At 47.5% G+C, this 12,161-nt stretch overlaps 1 protein-coding gene across 2 annotated transcripts in view; it reads left to right on the top strand.

Annotated features, from left to right (window-relative positions):
• The first annotated feature begins 4,559 nt into the window (after positions 1–4,559).
• DHX37 (DEAH-box helicase 37) overlaps positions 4,560–12,161 on the top strand; it is a 36,593-nt gene continuing 28,991 nt past the window's right edge. The window contains exons 1-6 of one of the 2 annotated variants that reach the window (XM_081841603.1): positions 4,560–4,664; positions 5,614–5,777; positions 6,595–6,707; positions 7,379–7,700; positions 9,043–9,191; positions 11,008–11,100. In XM_081841603.1, the coding sequence (XP_081697729.1) occupies positions 4,568–4,664; positions 5,614–5,777; positions 6,595–6,707; positions 7,379–7,700; positions 9,043–9,191; positions 11,008–11,100 (938 nt within the window). In that variant the 5' untranslated portion in view covers positions 4,560–4,567. Of the gene's footprint in view, positions 4,665–5,607; positions 5,778–6,594; positions 6,708–7,378; positions 7,701–9,042; positions 9,192–11,007; positions 11,101–12,161 lie in introns of both variants that reach the window. The other variant, XM_081841602.1, reaches the window with a different exon arrangement.

Below are 12,161 nucleotides of genomic sequence, written 5' to 3'. Positions count from 1 at the left end.
TGGGCATAATTATGTGACAGGTGACCAATGCCCATCATTGACCTTCCTTCACGGTGTCTAGTTGCAGGGGAGTCTGGTGCATTCTAGTGTGCTCTTTCTTGATGGCAAGGAAAGGAGTTGAGCACAACAGGTCTAGTGCCTGCTTTGCATTAATATGCAACATAGAACATGTTCCAGAATCCTTTGCCACACATGGGCTTTGTGGAGAAGGTCCCCTGAGGCTTTTAAGACACAACACAAAGGTTATTGTGTTTCTCCCATCCTTGGTATAAAAACAACAAGCCACACACTAGATTAGTAGCATCCTAAAACTTGAATTTTTGAGAGAGAGATTCTGTTCCTTGTGGAGGTCAGATCATATCTATCTGGCCCAGCCCTCATTGGCCATACAGTTTCCCTCAAAACTCACAAGCTAAATGGGATGGCAGTAGCTACCACCAATCTGTTTTTCCAGTGTTAGTCCTTCTCAGAATATGGGCATGACTGAGCTCCTGTTGCTCGGTCCCTGCTCCTGCCAACCTAGCAGTTCGAAAGCATGTCAAAGTGCAAGTAGATAAATAGATACCACTCTGGCGGGAAGGTAAATGGCGTTTCCGTGCGCTGCTCTGGTTCGCCAGAAGCGGCTTTGTCATGCTGGCCACATGACCCAGAAGTTGTACGCCGGCTCCCTCGGCCAGTAAAGCCAAATGAGCGCCGCAACCCCAGAGTCGGCCACGACTGGACCTAACGGTCAGGGGTCCCTTTACCTTTAACTTAGATTCATTAATTTCAGTGGGTCTACTTAGCTGGATGCTATATGTAATATACAGTTTCTGGTAATCCAAGATACAGAACCTTTGAACCTGGCCACTTCCTTTTAGCCAATCTCTGCAATGACAACTTACCATTCTCTCTCTCCCCCCCATTTATGAATTTCATAAATAAGGAACTATTTGAAAGAAATGCTTCCTTTGTGCAAGGAAAGTGGTTTGCTCTCCTGCACTACCTTATAACCACCTTATGCCATAATCACCCACCCAAATCTTTGTCTGTATTAGGTAACTATTCAATTTCTCTTTTATAGGTTCTCCAAACCATAATTTTGGAGGCTGTAGGAATGGTTATGTCTGCATCCTTGTTAACACCAGATCACTCAGAAAGCTAAAGTTGCAGGAGGCTTGGGGTGTCTGCACCTTGACTTTTATGCTGCTTCCCCATCAAGGAGTAACCATTATTGCAGCAGAATAGGATTTGCCAGGTAATTACCTACTATCTAACCTTCCCCACTCCCAAAGCAACCTTTTGACAGATGGGTAGGGTGTAGGCAAAGTGCAAAGGCATTTGTTCCTCCTTAGGAACCAGGACCGTGGCATCAAAATGGCAACTAAAATTTAAACAAAAATAGAACTTGCCTCTTCATCCAGGACTTTTGGAGATGTAGACATCATAAAAATACAAGAGACTTCACTTGTCTAAAATTCAAGGGGAGGGAATTCAAAAAATCAGGCGCCACAGCACTAAACACCTGACTCCTACATTGTGTGGAACAGACCTGATGAGACTGTATCTGCAGAGTGTGGTGATCAATTGGATCTACAGTATAAGGGTAGGATGATACTTTACTGACCCACCCAGAAATTGCTTGATGATGAAGGGCAGCATATTGTATACAAATAAGTAAATAAAATAATAATCTTTAAATGAGTGCTTATTCCTAGTGTGCTCTGGATTGCAGCCGCGGCATTCCCACTAGAGATGCAAATCACAGTGGTTAACAGCTAACTCTCAGTACAAAGCCCCTTCACCTCAGAAGGCCCTTTCAGACTCTTGTTATCAGGGACGCGGACTTATAAAAAATATTGGGGGGGCCCCGGAAAGCTCATGAATAATAAATAAGCTCATGAATATGCAAATAAAGTGGCGCCGCCTCCTCGTGAGCGAATAGGGGAGAGCGTGCTGCGCCTATTAATCAGCTCCAAAGGAAATTGGGTGGAGCTTTTGCTCGGGAGGGAGGGCAGGAGGCATGCAGCCCGCCCCTCCCTGTGCATTTTGGGCTGGGGGAGGGGCGGCGATGGCGCTCTGCTGGAGGGGCGCCGGAGATTATTGGGGGGGCGGAGCCCCCCCAAACGAATTTTTGAGGGGGCTCGGGCCCCCTCAAGCCCCATGGAGTCGGCGCCTATGCTTGTTATTTTCTAGTGGCTTTCAATCACATGCTGACACATTCAGGTTGCACAATTACAATTTTATTTAGAGTTCTTGCAGGACAAACCTGCATCTCCACAAGGTTGGGCTTTTTCCAGTAAGGAAAGTGACACAATAATAACTTGCTAGACACAACCTCACTGTTAAGCCTTCCTATGAACAAATCAGGGCAAATGCTCAAAATAAATAATAGGCATAGGTGTGCACAGCACATTTCATTAGTGGGGTGGGGATGACAAAACAAGTGGGGAGGTAAAAAAGGCAAAAAGCTAACACAACAACCACGAGAATTAATCAAGAAGCCAAAACGAGATTTTTTTCCTGCAGAAGAAAAGACTTGTGTCAAGCTAAGCAGAGGGCCAAGGGCAGAATGAGTCCTCCTTGCTTGTGAACTATAAAACACAGCCCCTAACCACCACAGATCTCTTTTCACAAAAGGTGGTGAGCAGAGTTTGGAGGGAGACAGAGCCATGAGACAGATGTAGGCAGCATAAAAAGGCTGGGGTCAATGTACAGTTTTGGCCCCTTAAGACCACCACTATCCATCCCCCCCAACCACGACTTCTAGAGACATACATGGGAAGAAGCAGATTTATTCCAGATCCATTCCAGCTTTTTTATTCTGCCCGTGTCTTTCTCTGGCTGTTTGCCTTGATCCCTGGTTTTTCTAAACATTAGGATGTGCCTGGGCACTCCTGCGCATGCCTGTGATAGCAGGTTGTCTGGAAGTACTCAGATTATCTTTTATAGTACTTTATTGATCATTGAGGCTCACAATCCTAAAAGTGTGTACAAGACAAACCAGTCACAATGATTATGAAGAGTCAAAAGTAAAGGGGAAAGATTGCTTGTCTACATGTATAGAAGAACTGAGTGTATACCTTTGCTAGTGCAATCCTACCATGTCTACTCAGAAGTAAATCCTATTGAATTAAATGAGGCTTATTCCAAATTGAAGGGGGCTAGGATTGCAGTTATTGATTGAACACAGTGGGGCTTAGGCTGCAACCTTAACTTACCGGGAAGTCACTCTCATTGAATTCAACAGGGCATGCTTCTCAGCAGACAGGGTTTATAGGACTGCTCTGTTACTACTGAGCAAAGATATGAACTCATTGTCAAAATATATTTGCTGAATTCTGTCCTACATATACACAAGCCAAAAAAAAAGTATTTACATTTGACTGTTCCTAATAATTGTGATATTGCTTGATGTTTGCTTGTTTAGAGATTTCCCTATTCTGCTACAGAATTGCTGTATGGTTAAACTAAAGTAGTTCTCAAAGGGTGGGGCAAGAGGGGGGTGGCAAATTTCAGAGTAGCATTGTGTATACCTATAGATATATATAGATATATGATTTGCAGGAAATGGTGGTGATGATTTATACCCTGCCCACCTGCCTGGGTTTCCCCAGCCTCTCTTGGCAGCTTCCAACATTTTGAAAAACAATCAAACATTAAACCTTAAAAAGCTTTCCTGTACAGGGCTGCTGTCTAAAGGTTATATAGCTGCTTATTTCTTTGACATCTGGTGGGAGGGCGTTCCACAGGGTGGGTGCCACTACCGAGAAGGCCCTCTGCCTGGTTCCCTGTAGCTTTGCTTCTTGCAGTAAGGGAACCGCCAGAAGGCCCTCAGTGCTGGACCTCAGTGTCCGGGCAGAACGATGGGGGTGGAGATGCTCCTTCAGGTCTACTGGGCCAAGGCTGTTTAGGGCATTAAAGGTCAGCACCAACACTTTGAATTGTGCTCGGAAATGTACTGGGAGCCAATGCAGATCTCTCAGGACCAGTGTTACATGGTCTTGGTAGACATTCCCAGTCACCAGTCTGGCTGCCGCATTCTGGATTAGTTGTAGTTCCCAGGTCACCTTCCAAGGTAGCCCCACGTAGAGTGCATTGCAGTAGTCCAAGCGGGAGATAACCAGAGTATGCACCACTCTGGCCAGACAGTCTGCGGGCAGGAAGGATATATACCATTTCAAAATGAAGGCAAGAGCATCAAGCGATACTGAGGACAATCCCAGTTGTGTTTTCCAACGCAGCTTCATCAATTGAAAATTCGGTGCGGCGCGAGCACATTTTTCTTCCTCAAGTGCGGCCCAGAAAAAGAGTTTGAGAAGAAGGACTCATCCAGCAAGATTAACAGCGAGCAGCTCCCCGGCGAGGCAGCCACAGGCACCGGAGGTTTGGCCTTTCTTTCTTTAAGGCCAACGACACTACGCCACGCCGTCAAGAAACCCCGCCCTGGGCGCTCCATTGGCCACCCCTGCGCCGCCCCTCCCACGTCAGCTGGGGCCCGCTCTCGCGAGACTGGCGGCCCCGTCCCTCGCCGGAGGCGGAAGCGGCGCGCAGGCCGGGCGTTGGGCGGTGCTCCCGCGTCGCCCCGATGGGTAAAGCGCGCCAGAGGCGCAACGGGAAGGCCCGCCGCCCGGAGAGCCGCGTCCCGCGGGGCCCCCCGGAGCCCGTGCAGCTGGAGCTGGGCGGTGAGTCGCGTCTCCTTCCCGCCCCTTCCCCCGGGAGGCTCGCCTGGCGCCTTCCTCCCACGTGCTTAGCTGCCAGGCAAAAGCGCCCTTCTTCTCCCAGGCCTTGGGCTGGCTCAAGAATTCTGGCCTTTGGAGGCCGTCTCCCCCCCCCCCCGCTCGGGTCCCCACCTCCCGTCATCCCAGACCACGAGGGGCATGGCTGTTGTTGTTTTTTACTGGTACTGTGGTGTAGATGTTTGTGCTTTTGTATTGTAAACCACCCTGTGATCCTCAGGTGCTTAGAAATGTAATAAATTATTATGAAGAATACAGTGGTACCTCTGGTTACATACTTAATTCGTTCTGGAGGTCCGTTTTAGGCCTGGAGTGAGAAGCCTCAAGCCTGAGGGTGAAATGTGACCCTCCAGGTTCCTGTCTGGCCCTTGGCTCTCCCAACCCCCGTTACTGGTCTTACTTCAGACACTCCTGGAGTGTCTTTGCCTGGCTGGACTGCGTCCTTGAATTCTGATAATGCGTCTTGCTTGTCTGGTTGGGAGGATACAAAGGGTTGTGTGTGTAGAAAGTAGCCGACTGTGCAAAGGCTAAACTTGCATTCATTGCTACACCCACCTTTAAAACAACAAGAGGGGAGAGTGGTGTTGTGCTCAGGTCCTGCTTGTGTGCTTCCTGCAGTAATCTGGCTGGTCACTGTGAGAAAATACTGGACTAGATGGACCACTGACCTGATCCAGGAGGCTGTCCTGATCTTATGTCACTAAGCTGAACAGGGCACACACTGGAGCAAACATGCACAAGATTGTGCTGAAAATACTTCAAGCTGGGATGGGGAACATGTGTCCCACCAGATGCTGCAGTCCCAGCAATGTCTGAAAGGCCACAGGTCCCCCACTCCCCGTTTCAATATTGTGGTGACCAAAACAAGCCCTTCTTTCTGTTGTTCCAGATGAAGCCATTTCAAAAGGGGTGGATGAGAGTAACGCCCTGGTCCTCCCATCACAGAAAACCAAGGATAAAAAAGTAACTTCTGAAAAGGCCCCAGAAAAGAAGCCGCTGACCAAGAAGCAGAAGAAAATCCTGCAGAAGGTTTTGGAACAGAAAGCAAAGAAGGAAAAGGTATGTTTTGGAGTGTGGAGGCCAAGAGAACACCAAGGAGACATGTGGCCCGCGGCATCCTTTGGGAGGGCTGGGAGTATCCGCTGTCTGACACCCAGGAGAGCGCCTGCCAGTCAGTGTAAACAATATTGAGATGTGTTGTATGATCCTAAAACCAGCGGTTTTAGGATCATACAACATAAAAGAAAAATGGGATAAGGCAGGAAAAGGAAATCAAGCAAACACTGGTATTGGTTCTTAAAGATGCAATTTTTAAAATAATGCCCTGCTAGAATGTAAGCAGTTCTGGGAGAGGAGGAACCCAGTGGAGCTGGCATCTCAATTGAGCCCCTCTGCCGGTCTCTCCCTCTGCTCTGCTTTTTGCAGGGTGAGGGAAGTTCTGTGGCATCACAGCATATACAAGGCACTCTTCATTTTGCTTCCCACTGTATTTGAACTGTTAGGAAAATCTTACACACCACCCAGTATTAGCGAGGCCTGTATTCACACCGTACATTTGAAGCATATGATACCGCTTGGCTTTCCCCAAAGAATCTGGGGAGCTGTAGTTTGTTAAGAGTGCCAGGAGTTGTTAGAAGTCCTTCTTCCCATCTCAGAGCTACAATTCCTAGAGTACCCTGGGAAGAGGAGTTAACTCTCCTCTTCCATTTTTGAGAACTGTAGCTCTATGCAGGGGGGTCCCCTAGCAACTCTCAGCGCCCTTAACAAACTACAGCTCCCACAATTCTCTGGAGGAAGCCATCACTGTTTAAAGTGCTCTCCTAGTGTGAACGCCTCCTAGGGCAGACTTGCTTCATACAACTCTTTCTAATCCTAGCGGGCAGAGTTGCTGAGAAAGCTGAGTGAAGTCCAGGCTTCTGAGGCCGAGATGAAGATGTTTTATACCACGTCCAAAATAGGGACAGGGGACCGGATGTACCAGCCTAAACGGTAAGTTCTGGGTACGTCCAGATTCTTGCTCTTGTTGCAGTGTGGACGTACTCTTCCCTTCTTTGGCCTGTTTGTGATTCGCAGCCGGTGTGGGGTGTTCTCCCCATGTAGCTTCCCTTGAGATCTCCAGCTTTCAGAGTGCATCTTCTTAGCTGGTGTCTCTGGTTCTATAAAGCAGGATGGGCAGCCTGTAGCCCAGGGGCTGAATGCAGTCCCTGCCTCGTTCCATATGGCCCTCCAAATGCTGCAGAGAGCTGGAGGGGTGGGGAACAGAGAGAGAAAGTGAGGGATGGGTAGGGTGGAGAAAGATGGGGACACACACACAGAGAGACGGGAACAGAAAGAGACGGGTGAAGTGAGAAAGAGTATGTGTATGAGAGGGAGATGGCACAGAGGGTGTGAATAAGGGGGGGGACTAGAGAAAGAGTGAGAGAAACAGACAGGGTGGCAAAGAAAGTGAGTGAGGGAGTGGCAGAGAGAGAGAGAGAGCGCACACTGTGCAATGCTGCAGCCTCCACCCACTTCTTCCTCCAATTTCCTTCACATTTGGCTTTGGCTTGTGGCCCCTGACAGAAAAATAGTTCCTTATCCCTGCTGTGTTGCATCTCAGGATCTTAGATGTGCTTTGGGGTGGACTTGTCTCGTGTGTCAATGTGACATGGGTGTTTCAGGGCAATCCAAGAAGTGAGTGCCATTCATCCAGAAAAAATTAAAAGCGTTGGTGGTGCAAACAGAAAAAGATGCAGACCTGAACTGGAGGCAGAGTCTGAAGAGGAGTCTGAGATTTCCTCAGAGGAAGAGGAGGAGGAAAAGGAGCCAGAAGAGCAGGCAGAAAAGGCAGCCCCAGAGGTTCCTAGCACTATCCTGCTGCCTGCGGAGCCAAAGAAAGCCATTGCATCTCCACCCAGCGCACCGAAGCAACATTTTCATGCTCCCAAGCCATCATTGGGGCCTACTGTGTTCATCCCAGTGGACAGATCCCCCGAGATTCAGGTCAGTTTTGAATGCGAACAAGCCAAAAATGCACCCTGTTGCATCACAAGCAGCAGCAGCAACAGTGGGTCACCCATACGAGATTCATGACACTTTTCTCTGCAGAAGTGCATGCAGATTGCATGCACAAAATGCCTTTTAGTATTTGTGTTAACAATAAATGGGATGTTTTGAGATGTGGAATCTTTTGATTTAATTGTTCTTGGGCACGTGATATTTGTGACCTTGGAGCTGGACAGATGCTGAAGAGGAGGTCAACATTTGGACCTAAAGAGCTCATATTTATTTATTTAGTTCAGGTGCCCTCCAAAGTGTTGATGGACTCCAGCTCCCATCAGCCCCAGTCAGCATGGATAGTTAGCTGGAAAGATGGGAAATTGTAGTCAACATGATCTGGAAGGCACCTCAGTGGCTACTGCCTGTATTGGTGCATATATATCCTGTCATTCATCCACATCATGAAGCTCAGGGTTGTGGGCACTGGGTTGCCAAACTGTCTCCCATTCAGGCACTAACCAGACTAGGCCCTGCTTAGCTTTATCAAGGTGTCTACATCACGTGCCCTCAGACTTGCCCGTCTCACCATTCAGTATGGTGAGGGAAATTTTTCAACTTCTGCATACGGATGTGAGGTGAAATTCTCCTCATTACATGGTCAGACAATGCTGAAGACCAGCTTGCCAAGTGGTTATGCCCACCCTCTCAGAATGGCATGCCCATCTTTGGCCTCTTAAATTTCTTGTCACAGAGAGGAGAATTTCCCCCTTCACACTTGAACCCCTGGCAGAGATATAGAGAAACAGGAAAGCAGTTTAAAAAAAAAAAAAAAAAAACCTCTCTGAAGGATGGGACAGGCAGCTGTTTCACCAACTGGTTGTGATTATTGTTTATTTCATTTAATATATGTCTCCCACTTTTCACCACGGAAGCTTACCACTTGTGTATCCTTTGGTAACACTCTGCCAAGTAATGAGGTGAATTTTACCACAGATTTATGCACTTGCCTAATGTCAGAAATCTGACATTACCCACAGTAATGTTTAAAATTCTTGGGCATGGCAAAAAAACTAGATTACTGGTTTCCTTAGAGGATTAAATTCCCATTGCAGTAAGATACTGCTTGTATGTTGATTCGTAGGGCTGCAACCCTAAACACACTAACTGATAATTAAGCTCCACAGAACACAGTGGGACATACATCTGTGTAAACATGCAGAGGACTGCACCCTAAGCTTACACCACTGGAAGTTACTTTAAATTAATTGTTTGATGCCATTTTAATTCATTTTAGATCAGTAATTTGACCCTTTGCCTATGTAAAGATGTAACTTTGCTTTGAAAGGAAGCCAGGCTGAAGCTCCCAATCCTTGCCGAAGAACAAGTCATAATGGAAGCCATCAATGAGAACTCTATTGTTATCATATGTGGAGAAACTGGCAGTGGGAAGACCACACAAGTCCCTCAATTTCTCTACGAAGCAGGATATGCCAGGTATTACACCTTTTAAAAAAACCCACTTATTTTATGCCAAGAGGAAAAAATATCATTGTTCCTAGATTTTGGTGCTTTGACAAGTTGCCTTCTCCTTCGCCATGGAGTTCCCTCCAAAAACAATAATTGTACCCTGACAGTGATTGGCTGAGCTGGTGTGATGGCACAGAATCTTCAGGTGTTCAGGGGGAGCTAGTAAACCCGATTGTAGCCCAGCTTCTGTGCTGGAAAAGAAAGTTGTCCGTTAGGTTGGGATTATAATCTTGCACACAGGAAGATTGCAAACTAGAAGGAGGTCCCAGGATGCAGGGTATCTGAGCAGCAAGGAGGCCAGAGCAAGGGTGATAAGTAGGCCGTGCCATGGGAAAGAGGAAAGGGAGAGAAGGGCGTGCAGAGAGTGAGTCTGAAGGAAACTTGTGAAGAAGAGGAGCAAGTGAAGGGACCAAGCAGAGACGGGGCTCTGAAGGTTTATAGCACTTAAAGACAGGAGAGGCTGTATGCTTTGGAAGGGAAACAGGAATGCTAGGAGATTCCAGAAATGGCTGCTTCTGCATGCAGAAGGTTGCAGGTACAATCCCTGGCACCTCCTGGTAGGTCTTAGAGAGAACCCAGCCTGAAATCCTTTAGAGCTGCTGCCAGTCAGTATAGACATCACTGAGTTCAGTGGACCTTTCTTAAACATAAGGCCGCTTCTTATGTTTTCTTTGCTCAGGAAGCAGACTGGTTTAACCTGTTGCCCTGGGACTGCACACACTTGTCTCAGCTCCCAGGAACAGCATCATGGCAAGGGCAAGTGGCACAGCCAGCGAAGGAGCAGATGCCACAGCACTTGCTCTTGTCTTCTCTCCCCGTTCCTTTTCTCTTTTGTGTTGTGCCTCTTGGATGTTGAGTCTGGACAGGGACTGTCTTACCTTTAAATATATGTATATCACTATGAAGATTTCAGTTGCTTTTATAAATGGCCTGGGGCAAAATAAGCCTGGAAAGCAGGGAGCAGAGGAAATAATATCTGGTGGGGTCATGCAGTTAGAAAGAATGGGAGAAACCAAAGAGAAAAGAAGCCTGGGGCTGTGCACTGTAAGCAGAAAGGAATTGTGCAGGCAAAGGGTGGCAGAGGGGCATGGTCCAGGGCAAGAAAGCAGAGCATTGCTGTGCCTAGACCAGCCTGGCCCAACCAAGTGCCCACCAGATGATGGTGGATGACAACACCCATCATCCCTGACCGTTAGCCACACTGACTAGAGCTGATGGGGGTTGTAGTCCAGCAGCATCAGGCTGGGCAAAGGCTGGTATTGGAGAGTGGAACTCATCAGTAGTGGCTTCTACTTTTGGCATTGTGACCTACCAACATTTTTGTGCATTAGTGAGAGTCAGTGTGTCACAGCCGTGAGGGTAAATCTCATTGCACTAGTCAGCCAGCAGTTGTTGCTGTTTTGTTTCTATCCCAGCCTTCCTCCAAGAATCTCAAGGTGGCAATTACATGCCTCTCCCCCTCACTGTTTTGTCCTTGCAACAACCTTGTGAGGTAGGTTAGGCTAAGAGACATTGATGGCTGAAGATCACCCTGTGAACTTCATGGCCAAGTGAGGATTTGAACCCTGGTCTCCCAGGTCCTAGCCTGACACTAACCACTGCACCTTCTTTGGGTTCAGGCTGTTAGTAAGATAAAATATAGTTCTTCCCTTGGATTATTCTCAGTTCTGTGGAAGGAACTGAAGGAACAGGGGTTGTGTTGCAACATGATCTTCTCCCCCTGCCCCATTCCTTTTTTCTTTCCTTGCTGACAGTAATAATCTTTCGTTCACTGCTCTTGTAGGCCTGGTGGCATCATCGGAATCACAGAACCACGGCGTGTGGCTGCAATTTCTATGTCCCAGCGTGTTGCAAAGGAGATGAACTTATCACATAGGTAAGCATACTTGCACAGACTCCAGAAAGTGTGCTTTAGATCAGCCTTCTCTCCAAGTGTTTTGGCCTACCAACTCCCCTTGGCCCCAGCCAAGGTCTGTGCCTTCAGCCAAGTGATGGTTGGGGGAAGCCTCTGCTTCAGATGACATCAGAAAAGGTGTTGAGAAACCGGGAACAAATGTTGGCCAGCCCACTGTTGGGACGTGTTCAGAACTCAGGAAAGTGAGCTGTCACAAGGTGGAGCTGCTCATTCACTGCATCCCACTTCTGATTATTCCCCTGCTCCTTGACCAAGTAATAAAGTCATCCCATATCCTGACATCAATCACTCTGCATGTTCCCCCTTCTCCACTGCATGTCATTGGCTGGTAGAGTTGGGACATTGTGAACAACATGGGGCAAGTCTCAGTATGCCTACCAGAGTACAGAGATGCTGTCCTGTGTGAGATTTGTTGCCACCAGCGGGTGTTTTTACTGGGATGGTTTTTCTCAGGGCAGACCCCAGCCATTTAGGAGTCGGGGTCTGAGCATGCATAATAGGTGCTTTCCTTCCTGGCTGGAGTTCATACTCTGGCTCAGTGATCATCACCTGACCCACCTCTAACTCCTCTCCTGCCACATGGGACCCATGCTCACCTACAGTACTTGCTTTGATTTATACATAATAGCGCTGATAGGGCACGTTATTAGCTGTAAAATGGCAATCCACAGAAAAGTATGCCATATTTTTCTGTGTATAATGCTAGGTTTTCCCCCTAAAAAATAATGTCAAAAATTTAGGGACATCTTATACACGGATACATCTCCCCCCATTTTCTTAAATCAGAGTCCCCCAGAATAGGGGGTGTCTTATACATGAGGGCATCTTATAGACGGAAAAATACGGTATATAGTGTTTTCTTAGCATAGCTAGTAAATGAAAACTGGTGATTTGTATACTTGTTCTTAACCAAAAGGCCGAGGAGCTATTGAAACCCAGTGAGTTTTTAAAAACAGACTCATAATGGCAACCGCTGTGCAGTTGAGCTTCCCACCTCAGTAGACACTTGTGTATTCTAGTGC

This window comes from Podarcis erhardii (assembly GCF_964252035.2).
Source record: "Podarcis erhardii genome assembly, chromosome: 15".
NCBI lineage: Eukaryota > Metazoa > Chordata > Lepidosauria > Squamata > Lacertidae > Podarcis > Podarcis erhardii.
This window is presented reverse-complemented; position numbering and strand designations above follow the sequence as displayed.